This window comes from Hypomesus nipponensis, chromosome 23 (assembly GCF_054491055.1).
Source record: "Hypomesus nipponensis isolate SF chromosome 23, ASM5449105v1, whole genome shotgun sequence".
NCBI classification, from domain to species: domain Eukaryota; kingdom Metazoa; phylum Chordata; class Actinopteri; order Osmeriformes; family Osmeridae; genus Hypomesus; species Hypomesus nipponensis.
Window position 1 is genome coordinate 13,161,314 of NC_140383.1, and position 25,079 is coordinate 13,186,392.

Consider the following 25,079-nt stretch of genomic DNA (forward strand, 5'->3'; position numbering starts at 1 on the left):
AGGGGCCGACTTGCTAACAGAGCAGCGCCACTTCACGTGTGAGTGTATGTGCGCAGGAATCTGCTTGAGGCCTGGGGCTGTCTACTAGCTCCGAGTCTGCCAGCGTTGGGTAGAATGAAGATAGGTTATCTAGTCAGCCAGATGATGGATGGAGTCTGGGAGGAGAGAAGAGAAACAGCAGCTAGCTGTCTCATACTCCTTCACCTCCATCCTCCTCCATTCTTCATCCTCCCCTTTCTCTGACTTACTAAGAAGGCATACACTCCATGATTCTCTCTGGTTTTGGCTCTCTCTCTCTCTGACAGAGAAGGGCAGATAAGGATGGGGGGATGAGAGGAGGACAGATAGCAGAGTTAGAGAAGAGAGCCGACCTGGAGAATGTGTTTACACTGGGCTGGAGCCAGCTCAACTGACTGCACACATTGCACTGGACTTTGTACCCGTGTGTGTTACCTGTAATGAGTAACCTTTCAGTACAGAGTTTGGCAGGATGTTAGTCTCTGCACCTAATCTATCATCAATCTCCAGGAATGCAACACATGCACCTCTTCTTGTACCATTCCCTCCAGTCATCAACAGTCGTCAGCTAACTTTAATGGAATCAGTCCTTCGGGATAGTCAGGGCTGTGAGTGTGTGTGACTGTGTGCATGTGATTGTGTTTGTGGTGTGTGTGTCTCTGTGTCGGCACTATGGCGAGTAAGTCTCCTATATAGATATTTAGGCTAGCGATTGTCTATAACTAGCCTGGTCCTAACCAGACCCTCGTACATTTCATTTGTACAGAGGGTCTGGGATCTCTCCATTGACAAACGTTAACTTCCTTGAAGGCGGGTCCTCTGTTGAAGTTTAAAACTATTGGATCCGCCCAGAGCCATTCTGATTTGCCATAACCAACTGCAAGCGTTCGCCTTAGCCAACTCCTTCACCACTACTGTAACGGAGCTAGCTGCCGTAGCTGGAAAATCAAACTTTTCTCGAACCCCGTGGGGAGGAGGGCCACAAAACTCAGCAAGGAATGTTCTTGCTCCGGCTTTAACTTATGGATATTTGGCAGCATTGCCACAACCGCAGAATAACTTCGCTCACATCTTTCTCCGCCACCATTACTGAACTACTCAAACTAGTGCACGACATTAACGTCATCGTTCTCAGCCACTCCCTCTGTTCGCTGATTGGACCTACAAAAAATGTGTTTCTGGAAACCGACTTCAGAGCCGAGCTCTCAGACCTAGTACAGAAGCAAAATCCAAATTGAGCGGAAGTACGTAGGAGGGCAGAGCCAGGCTAGTCTATAACATCTTGTACCCCTCTTATCTGACCTGCAGATGCTTCTGGGTGATGACACGTCCTGTCTCCCAGGACAACAGCCTGGCACTGCCAGCTCGCCTGCCCGTCTAACAGCTGGTGTGTGTGTGTCTCCCAGCTCTCTGTACACCTCTTGAGAGCAGTCACCATTTCATATCCTAAAAACAGGCCTCAACCGAGAAGGTTGGAAGGCCACATCTATCCATTTCTCCGTCTTTCTTTCTCCCTCGGACTCTGTTGGCCTCTGTTTCTCTCTCTCTCCACTTCTCTTTGTGCCTGTCTGTCTCTCTGTGTCTGTCTGTCTCTCTGTGTCTGTCTCTCTCTCTGTGTCTGTCTCTCTCTCTGTGTCTGTCTCTCTCTCTGTGTCTGTCTCTCTCTCTGTGTCTGTCTCTCTCTCTGTGTCTGTCTCTCTCTCTGTGTCTGTCTGTGTCACCTCGTTGTTGGGGTCCTGGATGACCCTGTAGATGGCTGGCACCAGGCTCTTCTTCAGGTGAAGGCTGCCTGCATAGCTGGGGATCTGGGCTTCAGGTAGGGTCTGTGTGTGTGTGTAGGGGGGAGGGGGGGGCAAGGGAGAGACAGAGAACCATACAGTTGCCGATATTCATAGACAGTTATTGACACATTATTTATATTATTTCAATACATACGCATACAATTCGCATGAACAACAGTAGCACCTTTATAAAATAACATGAATAAAAAAAACTCCCCCCCCCCCCCCAGATGAGCCAGTGTCCCTTTAGGGCAGTGGAGTGTGTGAGAGAGTGTGCTTGTGTGTATGAGGTAACAGCAGGCCAGGGCATGGTCTCTGTGTGAGGATAGAACACTGTGTGCTCACATGAAGGACTTACTCTGACTCATACCACTCCCTCCCTCCCTCCCTTCACCTCTCCCTCCCTCTCCATCACTCCTCTCCCTCCCTCTCCATCACTCCTCTCCCTGCCTCTCCATCACTCCTCTCCCTCCCTCCTCTCCCTCCCTCTCTATCACTCCTCTCCCTCCCTCTCTATCACTCCTCTCCCTCCCTCCACCTCTCCATCACTCCTCTCCCTCCCTCTCCATCACTCCTCTCCCTCCCTCTCCATCACTCCTCTCCCTCCCTCTCCATCACTCCTCTCCCTCCCTCTCCATCACTCCTCTCCCTCCCTCTCCATCACTCCTCTCCCTCCCTCTCCATCACTCCTCTCCCTCCCTCTCTATCACTCCTCTCCCTCCCTCTCCATCACTCCTCTCCCTCCCTCCACCTCTCCATCACTCCTCTCCCTCCCTCCACCTCTCCATCACTCCTCCCCCTCCCTCTCCATCACTCCTCTCCCTCCCTCTCCATCACTCCTCTCCCTCCCTCTCTATCACTCCTCTCCCTCCCTCTCCATCACTCCTCTCCCTCCCTCCACCTCTCCATCACTCCTCTCCCTCCCTCCACCTCTCCATCACTCCTCCCCCTCCCTCTCCATCACTCCTCTCCCTCCCTCTCCATCACTCCTCTCCCTCCCTCTCCATCACTCCTCTCCCTCCCTCTCCATCACTCCTCTCCCTCCCTCTCCATCACTCCTCTCCCTCCCTCTCTATCACTCCTCTCCCTCCCTCTCCATCACTCCTCTCCCTCCCTCCACCTCTCCATCACTCCTCTCCCTCCCTCTCCATCACTCCTCTCCCTCCCTCTCCATCACTCCTCTCCCTCCCTCTCCATCACTCCTCTCCCTCCCTCTCCATCACTCCTCTCCATCACTCCTCTCCCTCCCTCCACCTCTCCATCACTCCTCTCCCTCCCTCTCTATCACTCCTCTCCCTCCCTTTCCATCACTCCTCTCCCTCCCTCCACCTCTCCATCACTCCTCCCTCCACTCCTCCTGCCACCTCTACATCCATCCCTCCCTCCCTCCACCCCTCATCACTCTCCCTCCACCCCTCCCGCCACCACCCTCCCTCCCGCCATCACTCTCCCTCCCTCTCCTCCCTCCCCCTCCTTCCATCCCACTCCTGCCTCCATCACTCCATCCTTCCCTGCCACTCCTCCCTTTATCCATCCCTCCCTCTCTCCCTCCTCTCCATGGTACTGTCATGTAAGCCTGCAGACCGAGCCAGAACAAGAGCACCCACCTTGAATTCTGAGAGCCATTCCTCGACCACGCCACGCTCTGAGCCCAGCATCTTCCTCAGAATCCCCCCTCAACTGCCTGGACAGAGACAGAGGGAGGGGAAGAGAGGTGGAGAGAGAGGAGGAAAAGAGAGTACAAGATAAGAGTGAAAGTGATAAGAGTCCAGAGGTGAAGGAGCCCTGTCTCCGCATGAACCTCTCAGGATCTACCAGAGAGAACCCTGTCCCTCCAGCACCATCTAGCCTGGTGGTGAGGGACGCTGCATGGCTTCTATCCCGTGACCTTGTCCACCAGTCGTGTCCTAGGACCAGCTGTCACTCGAAGATCCAGCATGAGGGAACCTACCCTGCGCTTCTTGTCACCTGGCCTCCCACACATTCAGTGCAAATGTCTCTGGTGACAGTGTACTAGTGACATGCTAGCGGTTGTAGAGAAGTGACATGAGCAACCCTCTCATCTCTCTCTCCTCCCTCGGTCTCTCTTCTCCCCTCCACATCTTTTTTGTTTTTCTCCCTATGATTTCATCACCACTGCAGATAGCGCCAGGGTCTGGCCATATACACACACACCACCACTTGCTTGATATTCCCATGAAGGATATCACTGTGTATTCAACACTCTTTAGTCAAGGTCACACACCAGAGGCCTGTTCCATAAAGGCCGCTCAAAAAAGTTGGACTTAAGTCCCAAACCTGACTTGAATTAGATGAATTAGTCAAGCGGGGCTAAAGCAGTTCCATGAAGGCCAATTTCAGTTCACGCACTCCTACTAATTCAAGTCAGATTTAAGTAGTCAAGCTAATTGCGTGTGCACCCTATTCTTAAGCAGCCCGAGAGGTAAAACATGGATCATACAATCCACCACGGCAAAAGCAATGCACACGGCCACGTGACTTCTTCCAGAAAGAACGTTCCCTTTAAACCGTGTACTATGACAGCTCCCTCATCCACCGCTTCATCAAAATAAAATGACACACCATGATTGACGTGAACGATAGGCTACGTAGGTCGAGGTCCTTTTTTAGACCTTTACTTCGTTGATTAAAAAACAGACACCCTCTCAACACATCTAAATTGACTTTTTTGACATTGTTTAAAATAAATAGCCTACTATTAATCAATACATTTTCCAGAAGCCAAACTTTTTAACATGGTTTTTGTGTCAGGAAAATTGAGGATAGATGTATGGATTTAGGTTTGTTTTGCAATTGTAGGCTACTGTTAACAATTATATAGCTGTGATAATTATACTCGGATAATTTAGATTGAGATAATTAGGCCTATGCTTAAACATTTGAAATCCCGGCTATGGTGTGTATCAACTCATTGTTCATCATTGTTTAATGTATAAGGCTAAATGTTGTAGCCTATAGGCTATTTAAGTTGACTTTTTATAACTGTAGCCTACATATTGAACTGAAAAGGCCCGTGGTAAATCATCGTTTTCCCGTTGGGTCAGTGTTACAGGAACGTCTGGTTAAGCAAGAACACGGTCCAAGTCTGACAATTAGCCCGGACCAGGCTAGTTTCGTTGCATAAGTTACCATAGTAACTGAGTTCGAACTACGTTGAGCTAGCTTTATGGAAGCGAATGAACTAGAAATGAGTCCGACTAACTGACATAAGTCTGGCTAATTTGTCAAACTCGCTTTATGGAACAGGCCTCAGGCCTAAGAAGAAATTGTACCAAAGTGTTTTCCAGGCTAGTCACATGACACAGCTGTGTGGTGTTTACGTCACGCTGGCCTTGGTCATGTCTCAGCTCCAAGGAGACCTTTGCCTTCAGAGCCCACCTTCTCCTTCCTCCTGCTCCACAGCACGGTGTGTGGGGAAACTAGGGATTAGCTGCATTCATCATCATCATCTGGAGCTGGGACTGGTGGCAGGGATAACTGTGCTGTTCTGCCATGTAATCCAGTTAGGCCACATACTGGATATGTAGAGACAGAAAGACAGAGGGACCCGCTAGCTACAAGCTACTGTGGGAATGTTCAGCATGACTACGTGGGGATTGCAGAAACATTAGCGGATCGGACTTGATTTGGGCTGACTGTACTGCAGGTACATGCATACTAAATGTTCCAATACTCCTCTCTCTCATACATACGCACATCTTCCAGTGTCCCTTCACTCCTACTCCTTCATACTCCCTTTAACCCCCCCCCCCCACCCCCCCTACGCTCTCTCTAAACCCCCCAGGCTTGGGCATCTGCTGTACCCACAGCATGCAGGATTCAGAGGTGTTCAGAGGTGTTTAAAAGTGTTTAAAGGTTACCCATGCTGAACTAATCCAGCATGAAACCCTGGATCCCACTCTGTATCAGGCTGATAGGATGTTACAGAACAAGATTAGAAGAGCAAAACAAGATAGAAGATCGTGTAGACTGAATGCAATAGATAAATAGATGGAATACAGAAGATAGATATGATGAGACAGATGGGTAGATGGAGAGCGAATGACAGAGAGGAAGAGAGAGCGAGCGAAAGAACGGCAAGTCCTCTACAGTGAGATGAATATCTGAATCATTCATATCTTTCTTCCGGGCCATTCCCACTTCCTTCAGGAAGGCTGCTGTGAGAGAGAAGCACTGCTCCGAGAAGCTGTGTTCAGCTCTTTCTGAAATGCTGACTTCTTCCTTTCCCCTGGCCTCAGTCACACCGTCTAACTCTTAGGAAACTCTCCAGGGAATCTGTTCCCATGTGGACCGAAGTGAGGGGGACAGTTTTATGATGGTCTTGGTAATTGTCTGTATGTTGTCAAGGGTGGAAAGGTGTTGTACCCAACACACGGGGTCTGGAAATGTTGCTCGTGTTTTACTGCTATTGGCCGCGTTTCCCAGATTCGTTAAGAAGCTCTTAGCGTTAAGAGCTTCTTAACGAATCTGGGAAACGAGGCAATTGTCAATCCTTGCCCTCACTCACTCCTTTTCAGAACTCACCTCTCTCTGAGCCCTCCCTCCCTCCGAGCTCACCTCTCTCTCTCTGTCTCTGTCTCAGATCTCCAGTGGGAGAAGAAGCCGGGTGTCTGTGTTGTCACACATCGGTCAGTCGCTGAGGGTCACCTGCACAAAACAAAACACCAGTCATCAATCAACCAATCAAACCATCAATTAATCAGTCAATCAATGTCACTGTGCAAGAGACAAAGAAGTGTTGGTGTCTGAGGGGGGAGGGGTGTGTTCATTATATATACTGTGCACAGGAATGTTTCCATGTTTCCAGCTTGTGTGCTTCAGAGTTGCATGTTCTGTTGGCCTTTAAGAACTTGATGTAGTGAGCACAGGCCCACACTGTTACTCTTAGATGAAATACCCTCAGCTAGGATACATAAGCGGCTCTTTCTACATCACAGGGCCACAAAACAAGAGGTCCATTCGGAGAGTTTCAAACATACAGTATAGGCTACACACACAAACACACACGTGCATGCAAGCGCACGCTCGCACTTTAGCTGAAGGACTCTTGTATTAGCATGCCAGCGTAAGCAGAGAGATTACCATGCGGTCTGGAGCTCAAGTCCTAGACCCTTCCACATAGCCTGTACAGAGAGCTTTGAAGCAGCTATTTTCCATTAGGAGATGAAGAGGACTCATGCTATGTTACTCATCGGGGTGCAACGACCTTACTGAGAGCTGATGATAGCAGTACGCAACAGCTAATAACCACAACCACTGCAGGAAACTTAGCTCGCCTACAAAGTAAAACCCTATAGGTATGTCATGGCACTTGAATTGCATTCTTCATGTAACACTATAATGTGTATAATAGGATTTTATCTTATAATCTAGCTGTCTTAATGGATTGTCCATGCACCAACAGATGTGTTGTGTGAGTGTGTCTGAAAGTCATGTATGATGATATACTTCATCCCGTACAGTACTCCACTAGCATCCTTCTCTATTTCTGAAGACACCAGCGTTGTGGTCACACAGCCTTCATGACCTTCCTCTGCACGAGAGCCCTGTCCTGGACAGCAGAGATAAGGAACCACAGGAAGAGGAGGAGGGAAGAGGACAGGGGGAAGAGAAGGGGGAGAGGGGTATGGAATGGGTGGAGGAGATGGGAAGGGAAAAAGAAGTGGATATGATAGCATTGAGGACCACTTCACATCCAACCAACATCAGAGCCAGATGGCTGGAGCCAATGAAATTGTACTATGGACTGATCCTTGGAGTCAATCAGAGAGAAGTGACAGATGCATAAAGGTCAGACAGGGTTTCAGTCTTCTAGCGATTCACAAATGTAAAAATACATATTTTTTTGTTATGTTATTATTTTTTCAGTGCTCTCTTGCTCGCTCTCTCGCTCTCTCTCCCTCTGCTGGGTGAGGCCTGGTTAACAGAGACGCCAGGTCTTAGTCACCTGTCCTCCAGCCACCCGTCTAGTATTGGAACCAGCGGGGAACCAGGAGGAGGGAAAAGACGGACGCCTCACACTGGAAGTGCCTCGAATTTCGGCCTGCAAGCGTTGCCCTGGAAACAAAAGTCTAAGTTTGCCGCTGCGGTAAAAAAAAGAAAGAAAGAAAAAAAAGAACACAAAGTCAAACACAAAACTAAACTTGAGCCGTGTTTGATGTGACCAGTGTCTCAGGGCCAGGCCTGTGGTCTGTGTTATTCTCCTCTTTCTAGACTGTCCAGTACAGTCTAGGTGACAGTGTGATCCCATGCCAGGGGTTCTCTGGCACGTCACCCCTCTGTGTTCACACAGCCATCATCAATAGCAACCGTGACAGCAGGCAAGTGGCAGGAACAACAGACAGAGGAGATAAAACAACCGGAGTTCCTCTTTTAGTTCTGATAAATGAGCAACTGTGTGATTGAAGCTGGCCAGCCATGGTTGCAGAGTAGAACTGCACCCTGACTCACTTCTCCTCACACTGTCTCCCACTGCAGAATCACACGCCACAGCTGTTGAATAAACGTGTGTTCAGCTCATTTAGCTCAACCAACAACCATGTGTTCAGTACTACTGGGTCTAACTGTGTCATGAGAACCTGTGGTAGACAAACTGGTAGACAAACATGGAGAAAGACAGAGAGGGGAGACAGAGAGGGGAGACAGAGAGAGAAAGAGACAGAGAGGGTAGACAGAGACAGACAGGGGAGACAGAAACAGAGAGAGAGACAGACAGAGAGGGAGAAGCTTTCCTGTTTACCCCACTTCAATCATTAGGACACAATGTGTCCTGGAACAGAGCACTGAAACATTGTTTTAGTACACCACCAACAATAGAGTGCTACCTTTACCCAGTGTAATCACTATAACCACAGCAAAGATACCTTTGTCGCAAAACAAAGCCCTGACGACTGCAGTGTGGGAATGTATTTAGGTCTAAATGTAGCACGCACGAGCACAGCATTTCTACTATCTGTTGACGTCTGTCTCTGTTTCAAAGACAAGAAAGCCCCTGCTCACCATGCGCTGGTCAGACCACACACTCCACAGAGGCCCTAGAGACTAGAGAGCTCGCTCAAGTTCAGAGACTGTAGGAAAGCCAGGCTGAGAGGAACACAAAGTGTCCTATTGAAACACAGACAGGAGCATGAGCTGGCTGTAGTCGAGTTGCTTTAGTCACTCGGTGACTTGGTGTGTGTGCGCGTTTGTAGTTTGGGTCTTTCTACGTACTGTACTGTGTGTCCATCTGTATATGACAGTGTGTGTATGTGTGTACAGTCTGTGACTTGGACATGTCTACTTTTCCTACAGTGTGCATGTGTGATTGTGTCTGTAATCTCTATGACAGTGTGACTAACAAAATGAGTAACAGTGAAACAGCACACCTCATCCTTAGGGCATGATTTTCTCATTCTCCTTCCCTGCCTCCCTCCCAATCTCTCCTTCGCTCCCATGGCGTCAGGCCCCATCAGCCCACGCACTGTCTGTTAGCCTCCCTCTCATGCTGCAGCTGCCAAAACATACAGCAGCGCTAGCTCCATGACGACTAGCATGCTAATCCAAACCCACACTGGCTGAAAGAGTAGCGCTAGCTCCATAACTAAAATGCTAATCCAAACCTGCGCTGACTGATACAGCATCGCTAGCTCCATAACTAGTAGGGGTGGGGGGGAAAAATCGATTCAAATTTGAATCAAAATTCAGTCTGCTAGCGATTCAGATCGATTCACAAATTTATGTGTGTGATTTTTTTCAAAAAATCATTAATCGAATAGTGACCCCAAGAATAGATTTGAATCGAACAGTGAGGTACCAACAGATTCCCACCCCTAATAACTGGCATGCTAATCCAAACCCACACTGACTGAAAGGCTCCATCAGATTGCGCGCTAATCACATCTATCCTTTGACAGGTGCTATCTGAGTACCCCCTCCATGGATAGATGTCTGTGTTTACGTTGAGGGTTGTTCACATAAACAAACAAATCTCCTGAGACTTGGCGCGGGGGGCTACGTTGCAGGATATTTCATCCTGATATAGCTGAGCAGAGGAGAGGCAATAGGCTGTTTATCATCTCACCCCACACTTTGTTAAATACTCACACCCCCTCACTCTCTCTAAATGCACCATGTCTTTATGAAGTCACAAATTCCTGTAAGTAAACATCACTGAAACGCTCAAGTTTATTATCATCCATCACAATAGATTTAAAGGAGATATCAACATTTATCAAGTCAGCAAGACAACAGGAAATCTATCACACGTGCACACACACACTACCCACATAGAATGACCTCAACCATCTTTACACCTAAATAAAGCAGCAGCCTTGTCAAACCAGCTGCTGTCTGCTTCATAAACACACCTGTGTGCCAACATACAGACTGACCAGCTCCTCTTTTCAAGCCAAGGAGACTTGACTCTTTACAAACCCAGCAGCCTTGATCCAGGTCCATGTCCAGACCACATCCCCACCCTGCAAACCACTGCTTCTAAATGAGCAGTCAAATAACCTGTGACGATACCAAGAGCAGATGTTACATAACTATTAAGACTGCGAGAGACCAATCATGACCAGTACCAGTCTAAAGTAGCCTTTACCCTGATAGACCTCTCTCACACACACACACTTCCACTAAAGTTATTTTAAACAATAATTCCTCAGCAGCTGATTGTACTGCAGAGTAGCTAGGTACAGAGATGAATGAGAGGCTAGTCAGAGGATTGATACGTTTGTTTACTAGAACAGCAAACAGCCTCAAGTCTGTATGGCAACCTTAACTACGGCAACCTGTTTGTAGCCGGTCCTTACAACAGAAGCCTGGATCACTGAAGACAGATATCACAGCTCAAGTAGAAGTATTGGTTCAAGTGACTGCTCCTGTAGACCAGGTTATTCCTGTCACACTAAGGTCACCAAGATGTACTACCTCATCACCAGTCCAGAATGCACACTTTCAGTTCTAGAAAACCTGCAAGCCTTTTCAGTCACTGCTTCCTGTGTGGTCAAGTCAGTGTATTTGAATAGCAGTTTAAAATAACCTTTGGTTGACCAAAGTGCTTTACACAGTCATATTAAAATGCACAGAAATGTACAAATAACACAAACACAATGACAGGATCACAGACACACCTCTGACAAGCTAATTACCAGAGAGAATGGAGTGCTGAGGTCAGCCTGAGAGCTCCAGGTGGTGCCAGGTGTGTTATGGAACTCTGTTATCCAGACGGAGGAGTTGATGTGAGTGTATGCAGCAGTATCCACACCTGGGCCCTCAACTACTAAGTAAGTTCAACACGCCCGGGATAAATTCTCGCTATCTTGCTTCACTAAGCCTATCAACCACAATCGCAGCGGTATCACAACGGTGGTTGTCAACTCCTGAACTCAACCCATGCTTCCCAGAGCAATGAGCACGGTCACAAGGGGTGTGTTTGCAAAATATGACCAATTACAAACATGGACAAGTGTAGAGCGCCGTACTTCACACATGAAGAGCAAACATTAATTTTAAACAAATATGAAGAGTTAAGAGCATAATTCAAGCGGAAAGCAACACTGCTTCCAAAAAAGAAAGGAATGTTGGGATAAAATAGCTGACTGTGAATGTTAAGTTAATGGCCTTCTCAATATCACTCATGAAAGGCAGTAGTAAATCTGACTTTAAATACAATAGTGTTTTCTGTCCAATTACATCCACAGGACCTTTGACAAATGGTGATGCCATTTTCAAAGACGATTTTGAATAGTCAGTAGGCGGTGCTTTTATATGTGTTGATCTATTATCTCAAACACAACCTGCTACAGAGCAGGTTAGGTGTACAGCATGAGGTACCATGGTGATCCATCCTGGTAAGAAGTGAACCACCATCGTGACACTGAAAATCCAGAGCTAAACCTGAAGTTACCTCGCTAACCCTAAATCCAGCTTTGTAGTATAGGGCTCTGGAGTCTGGACCTGGGCTGAGAAGCAGCACTGGAACATACCTTGCTCAAGGCACTCTGTTACAGGACTACACACACACTTATTCAAGCAGACAGACCTGACCCCCCCCCCCCCCCCCCCCACACACACACACGCCACCTATACACACAAAGACACGGACACACCCGCAGACACAGACACACCTATCCCGCAGACACAAACACAAACAAACATGCAGACACACTATCACACACATAAGCACGCAAACTCACCACACCCATACAAGTAGACAAACACAAACACACACCCTGACAAGCACACTCAAATTGTGAGAAACGTTAGCTGTTGTAGGCCAGTGTGTCCCAGCATCCCATGTCCTGATGTGTCTCCTATGCCCCACATGAACAGGGCCTGGCTTCACCAGCACCGCGAGGGCAGCTCTCAAGGTCACTCACTCACACAATGAATTATTAAACCTCAACAAGCCCGTTGTTAAGACACCTCTATCTCCGTCTGTATTTTAAACCACGTCTGTCTGTCTGTAGGTCTGTCTCTCCATCTCTCTCCCTCCATCTCTGTCATTCTCTTTCTTGCCTTCCCTCTCAGTTCCTCTCTCTCAGTTCCACTCTCTTTGTCACTAGACAGCAGATAAAATCCACACGTCAGAGCGGAGAGAACAGTGACACCAGAAACGACGAGCTGGAGGCTCGGTTAACATCCCCAGTCCACCTGGGCAGAGCAGCACACACCACACAATCTGGGACAGAGTCGACAGGATCTGGTTGCAGTCCTGTCCCTCTCCCTCTCTTGCACACACATACACACGAACACAGACACACGGTGTATCACGTATTTATATAAACACACAGCACCCTACAGTGTTGTGAGATTGCAGTCCAGACACATTCCAGAGAGATCGAGGGATTTAGTCTAATACCTGACCACACCAAATCAGTCAGCCATAATCTGGCCAGCCCTGACCACACCAAACCAGTTAGCCATTAACTGACCAGTAACGCACTGTAAATGAGTACATACACTCGTGATGGCTTTCACAAACACACACACACACACGTCTCTCTCACACTCAGCCATTTTGAGCTGGTATCATACAGCCGGCTAGTGGAATCCGATACTGGGGCTGTAGCAAGGCTGAGCAGCTCATCTAGGTTTCAGTGTGACAGACACAGGCCCGGGTCATCTGTAGCCTACATACTACAGGACTATTTAGTTACTGTCCCCAGAGCAGAGAGACGAGGAGGGATAGAGGGAGGGAGATGGATGGAGAGAGACAAAGAGAGAAAGGATGGCAAGAGACATAGAGGGAGGATAGCCAGGAAGGGAAAGAGAGGAGGGGGTGAGAGAGAGAGAGCCCTGTTCTCTCTCCCAGCCCCCTCCTCTACGCCAGGCCAGGAGAATTGAGGCGAACACATCTTGGCTAAAATTAGCTCTGCTGCAGCTGCAGGGCCAGACAGGCTGGGATGGGATGCTCATCGCTAGCTTGCCACACACACACACGCACAGGGTTATGCAGTGTGTGTGTGTGTGTCTGGGGGGGGGGGGGGGGCACATGGTGCAGGTGGACACAAGGAGCCTCTCCTCCTAGGCAGGCTAATAATAACTAACACACACACACAGTCTTGATCAGCCACAGTGATTAGGCTCTCCCACTTCACAATGAAAGGAGGCTGGGAAAAGGACAGCATCTTACACAGCTAACGTGATGCTATGAGCACATGGCATCCTACCTACCTACCTACCATAACCAGCCGATCAGAACCAGGCTCCCAGAAGCAACCAATCAGAACCAACTGTTCAAAACCAGCCTACCAGAGCCAGTCAGAGCCAGCCTATCAGAATAAGAACAGGAGAAGGAGGCTGGTCTCCCCACCTGGCCAGACAGCTGACGGTGTGTGTGCGTGTGTGTGTGTCAGGTGACTGAGCTGCAATAAAACACTGCTCTGCTGCATGAGGCCGTCGAGCTCTTCTCAGACAAAAGGCCAGCTTGAGCTGCACGCTGTCCTCATGCAGACCACCAAGGAGGAGAGGTGGAGGAGGAGGAACAAGAGGAGGAGCAAGGGGAGGAGGGAGACAAATGTGAAGAGGTAGAGGTGAAAGAAAAGGAGGTAAATAGGAGAAAGATGAGGAAGGGGAGAGGAGAATGAGGAGGAGACGGATGAAATGGAACAGGAAAAAGAGGAGAAGGGCTGGGAATGCATTACTACACCACTACTAATGCTGCCAGGGAGACTGCTAAACTGCTGAGCAGCAGAGAAACGGTGCCAGTTAATCTGAGGAGCACAGAGAATCATAACACCCAGGGAGAATGAAAACGTTCCTCCAACAACAACAACAACAACCATCAAATCAAGCTGAATCAGAGACTGGAGATACAGCCAAGGCTGATTTGGCCTGATCCTTCACACTGCAGCAGAGACTAGGCAAAAGAGGCTTGAGCATCCTCAAGCTAAGCTAACAAAACAATCAAACTAGAACTTAATCTTGATAGGGTAGCATGTCGCTGGCTAATACGTCAACGCTAAACAGAATATCTTATCAACAGTCTAGGCTAGCTGCAGGCAACCTGTCCCCAGAACCATGAGTCAAGGCAACGCTGGCCGTCTTCTCAGCCATATCACAACAACTAATGATGGGCAATAATTCAAGAGCTGCCACAGAATCTAGCAGAGCTTGGCAGCTGTTGAATTCAAGAGTCGTGACTGGCACTCACAACTAGAGCAAAGCTGCAAAGTTTAACATCAATTGGGAGCATGGTGGGATGGAGGCGTATCTTTACAAAACATCTCAGCTCACGAATCTCACTCCATGTTCAGGTTCAAGAGAACAATGCTTTGTTGAGAGACAAGGAACACAAACTCGCTCAAAAACACTCACACGCTCATAACCCCCCCCCCCCCCCCATCAGTCAGGCTATGCAAGGCCTTTAAGACCAAAATCCTTTGTGCTACAGCCAGGGCAGGATGTGTCACTTCCTCTTCCTGCTTGGGGCTGCAGCCGGTCATGTGACACGTGACGTTGGTCGCACGACCCTCCTGCATGAGCAAAGACTTAGTCTGGGGGAAGGGGGGACACACACTAAGGATCTGTCATCCCAACGTATTGCCAACTGGAACAAGGTACAATTCTTTGGTCATTCTCCTCTTGGGAGGGCAGACATCCCTATCCGGACAACTCCTCATAGCTTGTCCTGGCCCACCCCTCCACCCCCCTGAACCCTAAGTGGGTTGAGATGTGCAGATGGTCAGACCCAAGGGGAGAAAGTATCTTGAGGAGGAGGAGGGGGAAGAGAGGAATGAGGGAGGTTAAAGAAGGGGGGAGGACAAGGGGGAGCCGGGAGAAGGATGAGGAAGAAGAGAATCTCTCCAATCAACCCAGCTATTCTCACTGGAGTCCATTATCCTCCAAGGTCGTTTTCTATCCCTCTCTTGGGACTCGGCATCGCAGAAGGGTGTTTCTAAACATGTGATCCCTTGGGACGCTGTACTCTAACATTAGGTGTAGGTGTCAAGGGACCAGCTGGTCTAGATGAGTTGGGGAAGCTAATTCATGGATGACCACATCACACAGAGCTGTCCCCCTCCGGTGTCAACACCCCAGGGACTTACGACACTAGTCCGAGAGCCTGGACCCATCATACACCAAATACAATTAATCTATTATTTATCCTGGGAGGTCTATGACACAAGGGTAACCCCACATACAGAGTCCCTGTCACAAGCAAAATACATAGCAGGAGTTCCATTATTTATACTGAGATGTATGACTCCATGATACATTGAAGCCCAACGCAAAAGCAATGAAATAGAGACGTACAATTTATAATACCCCTTAAGCAAGAGAAAAAACAATAAAAGAGAGTAGAAGTATAGAAACTAATAAAAGAGTATGACAAGTAATAACCTCCATGAGTCATCTGCCCTTCAGACATCCGAGGTGGATGAACAAAGGTGAGGGGCTGCAGAGGTCTTAGTGGAGGTCAGGGAGTGTGTTCATATAGTGTAACAAACGGCCAGTCCAGTTCCCAGTTGACCCCAGAGAACCAAACCCAGACGATGGGAGGGCAGTTGGATTAAAGGTTAACAGACTGCAGCACTAAGACCAAATGCATTATTGACTTAGGCCACTTGATTACCATAGGAGCCTAGCACAACCACGACCGCCCTCAAGTGAGGGTCTCAAAGTCCATTCAAAAGAATGTGAGATTGATTTAAATGGCCACATCCACAGCCATTCGGGGTGTTGCTGCCACAAAGAACATTTTCAAACACTGAAGACAGATAAGACAGAAGCTTGATTAAAAGCAACATGTACCCTAGGTCTAGATCTTCAAAGCTGCCCTGTGTGAGCGTTATGAATCCTTTATCAGATCCTGTGGGAGGTGAGCTTGGCCACGCAGGGGAGTGATGCTGTACACAGCAGAGAAGAAGCATGACAGGCGTCATGCCTGGCCCAGTGAGTCAGCAGCACCGCTGTTCTCTCAGCACGCGACACACATGCCCAGCTGGTGCAGGCTGAATACGGAGGATGGCAGTCTGTGGACGAAGTCCACTTCGCTGTCTCCCCTTCTGATCACAACAGGGTTTAAGCATTTAACTCACCGACTACTACGACTACTGGTTCACAGTGCAGAAACTGGATGATGTCACAGAAAATAATGACATCACACTTTTGATCTAAATGTAAACATTTTGTATGAACAACACACCTAAATATACCTTCTTTAACGGCCTGGAGGGTTGCAGGGCCCTGCACTTTGTTTGGGTATAGAGGAGTTGGGCAGAGAGCTTGTGCAGAGAGCTTGTGTTTCACTGAGCACTGTGGATAGTCCCCCATTGCTAATCCATGATGGGCTAATTACAGCTTTGATCCCCCAGGCAGGCATGTGTGTCCCTGTGCACTCCCATGTATGTCAGGGAGTGCATGTGTGTATCAGTGTAACCTTGGGTGTGTGTCTGTGTCCCTCTGTGTGTGTGTGTGTGTGTGCGGTGGGGGGGGGGGGGGGGCTTAGCTGTGCTAGTAGGAAAGGAGATGAGGGCATACAGAGCCCATGTTGGTTTAGGACTGCCAAGGGGGGAGCTTTAGCCATTACTGTTACAGCCAATAAACAGAGGTTGCTGAGAGTAAATGTGTGACAACGTATAGCAGTATTATATATTGCAGACTTTTCACTGTCAATCCAATTGTGGTGCTTAGGGTCACTTCTATTAAATAGATTTTAAATATTGTTGGTTGATAGCCTTTTCTATACACATCACAGTCAATTGTCTTATCAGCATAAGATCCTAAGAATACGTAAACAAAATCGGGACATGTTCGATTGCTATGAGTAATTCTAATGTCAAAATAACAATATTTACCTCCTTAAACATGAGACAAACGAAGTCAATTGACCACAGTTTAAAGACTGCCCTCATGTCCGAGTACGCATTTTGTTAGACATCAAGGGTAATGGCTAACCAGTCCGTGCCAGTCTCAAACGCTGCTCTCTAGCCTCGGTTCTAATTCGTTCCGTAGCACAGAACCAATATCACCACCATTTCAAATAACTAGTTGAACTCTAACGAAACTAAATTAACCCGGCATATGCCCGTAAGACACTCCTGCTGGTCGAGATCACTCCCTAAACACATGGTGGATTAGTTAGAGGAGGTGGAGAAAGAGAAATGTTCAACCGATGGCGGTGAAAATTATCTCGCTCCTTAGTTCCACATCGTTGCCCATATTGTGAGGCATTTGGTGACTAACGACGCATGGGACACGACACTGAGCTGGGCTACTACTAAGTTAGCGCCTGTACTACCTCGACACTAGTGCTACCAGTATCTTACCACACACTAATCACGGTTTTGTTGTCCTATTAGTTACTGACCAACAATGTTGGTTACCTTAACTAGGCCTAAAAACAAATGCCATTCAGCTCACCCCAACAAACTTGAATAACAATCTGGTTCTATCCCAATCCCATATTATAATGTTGTTCTTAAATGGATTTTTATATAATCATCATCACTAAATCGCTAGTATGTATGCTTGCTATGTGGCAGTCGAGCAGTGACAGGGAGCTTGCAAGCTAAACGTCTTGCTAGCAGACTACTTGAGTCGCAACAGTCCCAAAGCTCCGAGCAAGAACTGACACGTTACACAGAAAGGCTTGTACTAACCTGCTTAGGAACGAAGCAAAATCATTTGGGTTAGCTAGCTAGTACTGCTGCTCACGTAACGTTGCATCTGCTTGAGGACCAGAAAAAGAAAGACCGCAGTAGCGGTTCTTCTTTGCCATTCAATATCAAGAGCATCACCGGCCCATAAGTGGCTATCCACTAAAACACAAAGCAATAGTTAACCGGCAGTTTAGGAGTCGATACAAGCATAGGGAAGATAAGCTAGCCATGGTCAGGTTACCCTTTGCTAAACTAGCTAGCATTGATGTGTGTGGATTCTTGTTCCACGTCGCGAGGACTGCGACGAGTTGCATAGCCTACATTATTAGATGGCGAGTAGCTAGCTACTTACCCGGTACAGCTGTAGGAATATTGACTGTTACTATGTGATACATTAACATCGGTCGGTCAGCAAAACGTTAATCCAATCAGCGCGATTATTTTAGTTGTCTTCATGAGTGTTGTGCTTAGTCTAATCGAAAGGGTATCCTCCGACTGATCAGGCGAGTGATGTGCGATTCACATATCATTCTAGTTGAATCTTGAGAATCATTCTCAGCGTCCAAATGAATCTTCAGCGAGTCACGAGTTTTGAGTCACGACGCTTCTAGAAAATGCAAATGAGACCCAATTTAACCTTAAATATCAGGCTCTTCAGTCACATTTGAAGAATTAACTTGACTAAATATATTGGAGATTTGGGAATGCAAAGAGTGCGTTTAAGTGGAATACAATTTAGTTTAAGATCGGGCTTTCCATACGAGTCAGAGTCACAAACAGACACATCTTTAAACTGAATGGAATCAAATGACTTATTTCAACGTTAAGATTTAAAACACCCATCATCAGAGAACATTTCTGATCTTGCTTCCCTGCGGTGGAATTGGATCTAAAAGTGCCATTGCACAGGAAGAGTGAAAGCTTAGTGGCTAAAACAAGAAGAGGTGGACATGATAAGAAAACTGTGCAGGGAGGAGCATATTGTTGGCATATGACTCTTGGCTAATTGTCTACACGAGTGCACAGTGCCCGTGATGCAGTCGGTGATTAAGATGTCAGTGAAACGGACAAATACAGATTCCTTACATATAGAATAGATATGGCACAGTGCCTGTGATGCAGCTGGTAATGACAGTTCTTTTCAGTGGTTTTGGTACCTATATTTCTCAGATTACAATTACAATTCTGTAATCTCTGAAGTAGCCTACTTGTACAACCTCCACATCTATTTTCGTGCCAATGCTGTAGCCTACATTCATTCTGTTGATTATGTAGCCATATTTTGTCTACTGTTTCCTACGTTATAAATGTTTTAAGTTTTATTGATCAAAATGTTCTATATTGGTTCTCTGTTAAATTGTCTTAGCCACTACCACAAACATCTAAACATTTAGTTCATAACAGAAGTAATGCACAATGGTTGAGCCAGTTGTCATAATTATAGGCCTAATTCACCATACAGCGCTTGTACATTTGCAATGGGTTGTCAGTTTTTACATCAGTAAACATTCATTTATCCAACAAAATTCACTGATCTATTAGGCTAGCCTACTGAAACTATAGGCTACTTTCTATATCTGTTCGCTAGCCAGTTTGAAAGCAGCTAAATATTGGTTTGTAGTCATAAAAAGCTCTATATCTAGCTAATGCACAAAATAAATAAAGATAATGACAATGTTGTAAAAATAGATAAATACAATGATTTAACGCTGTGGAGTGGTATTCCTGCCTGGATGTTCTGCTGGTTAGGTTTCAGTCATCCTGCTCGACAAAGATCTAGCCTACTGGGCGATGGCGATCATTTTACTTTCACTTAGTTTGAAACTAAGATGACCTTTCTACAACATGGACTGGGCGTGCTACTCATTTATTCACGTTTCTACATATTTTCCGATACAAGCATGAGTTTTTAGGCTAAACCATTGATTGTGGCATTTTGTTTTCTTTCTTTTTTCGCAAAGGTGTTTACCCATCGGAGATTTAAGTTTCTTTTCCGTATTTCCTCTAGTTTGGGAAATGCGTCACATGCGTTCTTTCTGGCTTTAGACCGACAATCTCATCTGACTCCCGACTTTCAAGGTAAACATTTGTATTAAGGCAAAATGTATTTTTTCGATGATAGTAGGCTACGATTGTGCGTAAAATGCTTACCGTTGCCAAGTCGTAGCCTTTGTCAATAGGCTACAATAGCGGTGTTGTTAGGAACCATTTGTTGCTCAAGCTATAATATAATTATTCTTCAGTTGAGGGTTGGTTGATTTAGTCATATTACATATGCCTTAGCCTAATGTGTAATTATATCTGTGCTCAACTCTTCGAAGTCCTAAAAGTAGCCTATGGTAAAGTTTTACTGTGGAACACACCATCATAACGCCCGAAACAGTCTAGGCTATTCAACATTAATAAATGAATAACTAGTATTTTGATTTGATTAAATTAAATGACTTCAATTGGTAATAATTTCAACGACAGCATAAGTAGCTACACTGAAGGGACCAATTTCTTACTCATTTTAAATTCCAATAAAATTATTACGTCTGCTATTTAAAACTCTCTGTTAACATTCGTTTAAAAAAAAAGTTTGGTCTCCTCTTTCAGTGATGTACGATATAATCTCTATGGGGGACGGACAGATACTTCAGACCATCAATCGCTTAGTGGAGGAGCTCAGTTCCAGCGAATGCAGGAGGCTGGAGTACCTGTGTGGAAGCCCGGGTTCCGTCAGCAGCGGGCCGGATGTGAGAGAAATGTTGAGGGCCCGCTTGAGCCAGGGTGAGGTGAATCATCTGTATCTGGTGGAGCTCATGTTCAGACTTGGGCGTTTTGACCTTCTAAGGAAGGTGCTCCTGGTCAATAAGCAGGACGTGGAGAGAATTCTAGGCCACCTCAAAGGTGTGTCAGAGTACAGGTTAGAGATCTTTACTTGTAACCTCAAGCAGATGCAGGGCACAATATTTGTCATGGTTCTCTTTAGAACCACTATTTGTCATTCTCTTTCTATTTTTAACTTGTTCTTTCTCTTTCTCTCTCTCCCTGTATCCCAGATATTTGATGGATGATTTGAGTGAGGACATGGGGTCAGAAGACTTGCAGGCTATACTATTCCTGCTCAGTCACACACTACCTAGAGACAGGAGGGATAAAATTAAGGTAAAAAGTAGAAGCTTAGCATTCCAAGAGCTCTAGAAAAAATAACTGCATCAGACATGCCAGAAGACTTTAATTACTCTCATTCCTGACATACTCAGTGTGTTTTTGTCATGACTTATTGTTTCAGTTTGAAGGTGGGGGATGTTTATGAATGGCGCTTGTGAACCTTTGGGGAATTACTCTGCTCTTAATCTCTCAATGTAATTCTTCTTAGTTAATCAGTGATTATTTTATGACTCTCATGTTACAGAACTTCCTTGATGTTGTTGTGGAATTAGAAAAGTTGGACAAAGTGTCATCAGACAGTGTCGACATGATTGAGCAATGTCTAAGAAATGTTGGCAGAGTTGATCTGGCCAAGAAAGTCAATCAGTACCAAAGTTCAGGTGAGAGTGCAAATTCTTTGGATACTTTTTTGTGCTCCATACTCTTTTGGTAAAGGGTGAAGATATAGAAATGCCCTACACTAAAGTATCTATTGGATGGTGGCTTTTGATAAAAGTGTTTGCCTGATGACTGATGAATTCAGTCTGCAAAGTTAATCTTGTTGCTAGCTACCTAATTAAGGCATCAAGTTTTTTTTTTTTTGTCGTCACCTAAGCAAAGAAGTGTAAATGAAAAATCAACTATATAGAAAATCTCCCTTTGGTCACTTTTCATAGTCGGAACATTACATCCACCGTCAGTTGTCCTAAATCAAAGGGTTGAGCCGAAGACAGAGAGGACTGCTGTGAGTTACTTTCCCTTTCCCTCTTTTCTCTTCACCAATTGGAATATCCCCGTAACGTAAGAAATGTCTGAAATCCCCCTCTCAAGAGTAACAGAACTAGTCTTTTTTTCATATTTTAGCATTTCATATAATAGTCTTTTCTGCTCCTCGGTGCTTTGCCATTCCCTGTAGGCCACTGCTGCATTCTCATTAAAACAGAGACATTCCTTCCATCAAAGTGGTAAATGCATTTACACCCACTCATACATTAACTTTCGCTTTCAGTAAAAAGATTTTTGGATTAAATGTGATTTTGGATTTCAGTTCCACATAAGATTTACGTGGCAGAGCCTGAAACCAGAAGGCCATACTGTCAGGTGACTAGATCCTGTAATACACACAAGATTGTGCTTCACGCGCAGTTTCCTTACAGTTTGTAATTTCCCCTTTTTCCAGAGTGGTGTTATATGACGCTGTTTGCTTGTTGTGCAGAGCCCAGTGGAGGATTACAGACTACGAACAGATGGCCCAGGTGTATGTGTCATCATAGACTGTGTTGGCAGTGATGGAGGTTAGTGGTCACATGCTGTACCTCCACATGTATTGTTTTGACATGTTATTTTATTTATTTACCTGAAAAATAACTTAATAAAACATGGTTTGGCCATTTTCTTCTCCACTCCACTCCAGGCATGTTGGAAGAAACATTTACCCAGCTCCATTTCAAGGTGATCCTGCATAAGTGGCTGAGCGTTGAGGAAATGTTGTCAGTGCTTAGGGGAGTGTCCAAACAGAGGGAGATCCAGGAAGCAGACGCGCTGGTCGTCTGCATCATCAGCCGGGGTACGGCCACCGACCTCCTGGCAACCGACTCCCACAGCGTTGGTGTCCGCTTGGATGCAGTTCGTAACCTCTTCACCTCAGACACCTGCCCCAGACTGACCGGGAAGCCCAAACTCTTCTTCATCCAGAGCTACCGGGTCCCCAAGACCGAGCGCCGCTCCGGGGCCGCTCACAGAGACGAGGACCTGGAGACAGACGGGCTGTCATCCCTCACGCTCGGTGTCGAGACTGTGCCCGCAGGGGCTGATATCTTCTGGGGCAACTGCTGGACAGAAGAGAGGCAGCTGGAGGAGACCGCCCACCACTCGGTGTACCTGCAGGCCCTAAGCCAGAGCCTGGTGACAGCACAAAGGAGGTATCAATCTAACAGAAACAACACATTCTCCCACATTCTTCTTTTCAGTCAATCAATCAATCATGAATCCCATTCATTTATACAGCAATAACTTTGTTAACCAAAGTGCTTTACAGTAAATTTAAGAGTACCAACATTAACACACTCTTATTAAGATGAAGCACTACACAGATGACAAAACTGTTAATCACTGTTGATACCTGGCTTCATGTATTGTATTTGACTGTATTTGATTGTAATATACTGTGTTTTACTGTGTGTTTCCCCAGGAGGACACACCTTGTGGATGTTCACACGGAGATCAACGGAATGATATTCGACCACAACAGAAAAAGTCCTGGTGCAATGTACCACATCAACTTGAGACACACTCTGAGAAAAAACCTGTATTTACAATAGTCAGCTATGTAAAATGTTTTAGTCAGTACCACTATCCATTATACCTGCTGAAATATAATATAGTGAATTGTGCCCCCTGCTGGCATCAATGATGTCAACACCCAGCGTTGGCCACATCGTCATTTAAACAGCTTTATGAATGACTTATTACTGCACTTTTAGAAGTCTGAAGTAATTTTGACATTGCTTTGTTTCATTAGTAGTTGTATTGCTCCCACCTATCTATACCACTCACTGTAGACATCAGGCTGATCTCGAGTCTCTTGCCTCAATTCTCTACAGTCAGGGAAGCATTTGTATTATTTATAGATATAAATATGATCCATTAGCACTATAAAGTATGTATGTTTTTATCAACATACTGATATATTTGCTTTATTGTGAGATTTTATATTGTTAAGTTATTGGTGCTACCAGTTACTTTTGAGTACACAACTATGCAGCTACAGTAAACGCACACAATGATTTAAAACACTGAAGCATCAATACTTTCTTATTTATTTAATCTTTAGTATATTCACATGTTTTTATTTACTTTGATACATAAGCTACTTACCTTCTTGTCACTTGCATCAATTATTATAGAGGAATGGTATGAACCATAACACATTTTATTTTATTTTATACAACTATCCACAAGTTCTCTCAACTTTGTTTTCTCATTGTTTGCTTTTCTTGAATAAATATACAACCAATAGAAAAACACCACTTAAAGTTTTGTATTAGCTTTTTTTCTTTTAATTGCTTCAACATGATGTGAACAAAAACTAATATGATCTGTTTGGGTTATTGTGAGCAATGGAATCTTTCAATTCAACAGTGTGAGCGTTAGATGGCAGGGGCGCGCAGCTAAATTACCCATCTAGGTGAACCAGAGCCATAGAAAAAGTGGCTGAAGTGAACAATCTGAGCGTGCTTCCCATCACGCGCCTTACACCGCGAACGCGCTTCATTTCAGGGCTGCTGTTGCTAAGATGCAATGGCGGCTGCGCTAAGGAGTCAAGAGTTGAATGAGTTTTAAATCCAAGGGGCTCGTGACAAACGGACGTGAGTAGTAAACGGATGCATTCGAATTAGTGAAGCTCTGTAGTCTGTCATACTGCTTGCAAATGTGTCTAGGCATGCCAGCTAGCATTGTCTAGCTCTTAATGTCATGACAGACGGAGAACGAACCAAGGGCTTTCTCACACATCTGTATCCCGTCGTACTAGCGAGCGACCCAGCAAGCGAGCAGCACCACCCATCTCTATACTGGCAGTCGCGGGCCAAAAGCGCGGAAAGGTTCAATATTTGGTCCGCAGTAGGTTCCTGACGCAACTGTTTTGAATTTGGAGTAGATCATTATGGCAGAGAGAAATTCTACCGGATTGCTGATGATGATGTTGGAGCCGACACCGGCGATTGCAATGACACTCCCGGCGGAGGTTCGCGAGAAGCTGGCCGAGCTCGAGCTGGAACTCTCCGAAGGTAACCATAACCTGACAAGACAACTTGACATGACGACACAAGGGTGATCTTAACCACGGGTTCGGGCGAAGAGTCTTTATTTTTTGGTACCCAATGATGTGTCCTTGTGTGCAGCTAAAGTCAGAACCACCATAATGCCTACAATGGTGTTAAAAGCTGCTCTATCTATGTAGGTTCAGAGCAGTTGAGCCGTACAGCGAACTTACGCAACTGTTTTGAATAGCTGCTGTTTTTCATGGTTTACTATT

General features: G+C 46.0%; 3 protein-coding genes across 9 annotated transcripts in view; 2 read left to right on the forward strand and 1 right to left on the reverse strand.

Moving 5' to 3' along the window:
• LOC146234312 (hyccin 2) overlaps nucleotides 1–18,434 on the reverse strand; it is a 31,303-nt gene extending 12,869 nt beyond the window's left edge. For 2 of the 4 annotated variants that reach the window (XM_084688906.1, XM_084688903.1), the window contains exons 1-4: nucleotides 18,261–18,434; nucleotides 6,378–6,467; nucleotides 3,407–3,483; nucleotides 1,740–1,841 (exon numbers count right to left, since the gene is read on the reverse strand). In XM_084688906.1, coding sequence (XP_084545032.1) covers nucleotides 1,740–1,841; nucleotides 3,407–3,457 — 153 coding nt within the window. In that variant the 5' untranslated portion in view covers nucleotides 3,458–3,483; nucleotides 6,378–6,467; nucleotides 18,261–18,434. Of the gene's footprint in view, nucleotides 1–1,739; nucleotides 1,842–3,406; nucleotides 3,484–6,377; nucleotides 6,468–7,280; nucleotides 7,372–17,908; nucleotides 18,046–18,260 lie in introns of those variants that run through there. The other 2 variants (XM_084688904.1, XM_084688905.1) reach the window with 2 other exon arrangements.
• A 1,215-nt stretch (nucleotides 18,435–19,649) lies between these two features.
• Nucleotides 19,650–24,072, forward strand: LOC146234313 (CASP8 and FADD-like apoptosis regulator). 2 transcript variants are annotated; one of them, XM_084689962.1, is made up of 10 exons: nucleotides 19,650–19,987; nucleotides 20,507–20,816; nucleotides 20,953–21,058; nucleotides 21,309–21,444; nucleotides 21,721–21,788; nucleotides 21,960–22,008; nucleotides 22,092–22,144; nucleotides 22,260–22,338; nucleotides 22,458–22,965; nucleotides 23,235–24,072. In XM_084689962.1, the coding sequence occupies exons 2-10, from the start codon at nucleotides 20,509–20,511 to the stop codon at nucleotides 23,362–23,364; spliced, it is 1,437 nt and encodes a 478-aa protein (XP_084546088.1). In that variant the 5' UTR covers nucleotides 19,650–19,987; nucleotides 20,507–20,508; the 3' UTR covers nucleotides 23,365–24,072. The 2 variants fall into 2 exon arrangements, with proteins under 2 accessions (XP_084546088.1, XP_084546089.1); XM_084689963.1 differs by having other exon boundaries at nucleotides 20,507–20,680.
• Nucleotides 24,073–24,316: 244 nt separating this feature from the next.
• The window catches only part of LOC146234314 (disco-interacting protein 2 homolog A-like), a 65,178-nt gene continuing 64,415 nt past the window's right edge, over nucleotides 24,317–25,079 (forward strand). For 2 of the 3 annotated variants that reach the window (XM_084689871.1, XM_084689873.1), the window contains exons 1-2: nucleotides 24,317–24,411; nucleotides 24,702–24,831. In XM_084689871.1, the coding sequence (XP_084545997.1) occupies nucleotides 24,708–24,831 (124 nt within the window). In that variant the 5' untranslated portion in view covers nucleotides 24,317–24,411; nucleotides 24,702–24,707. Of the gene's footprint in view, nucleotides 24,832–25,079 lie in introns of all 3 variants that reach the window. The other variant, XM_084689872.1, reaches the window with a different exon arrangement.

Coding starts and splice junctions, on each gene's coding strand:
- LOC146234313 (XM_084689962.1), top strand. CDS start 20,509: ATGTACGATATAATCTCTATGGGGGACGGACAGATACTTCAGACCATC. Junction 21,789..21,959: donor CGAAGACAGAGAGGACTGCT/GTGAGTTACTTT, acceptor CATTCCCTGTAG/GCCACTGCTGCATTCTCATT. Junction 22,339..22,457: donor CTGTGTTGGCAGTGATGGAG/GTTAGTGGTCAC, acceptor ACTCCACTCCAG/GCATGTTGGAAGAAACATTT.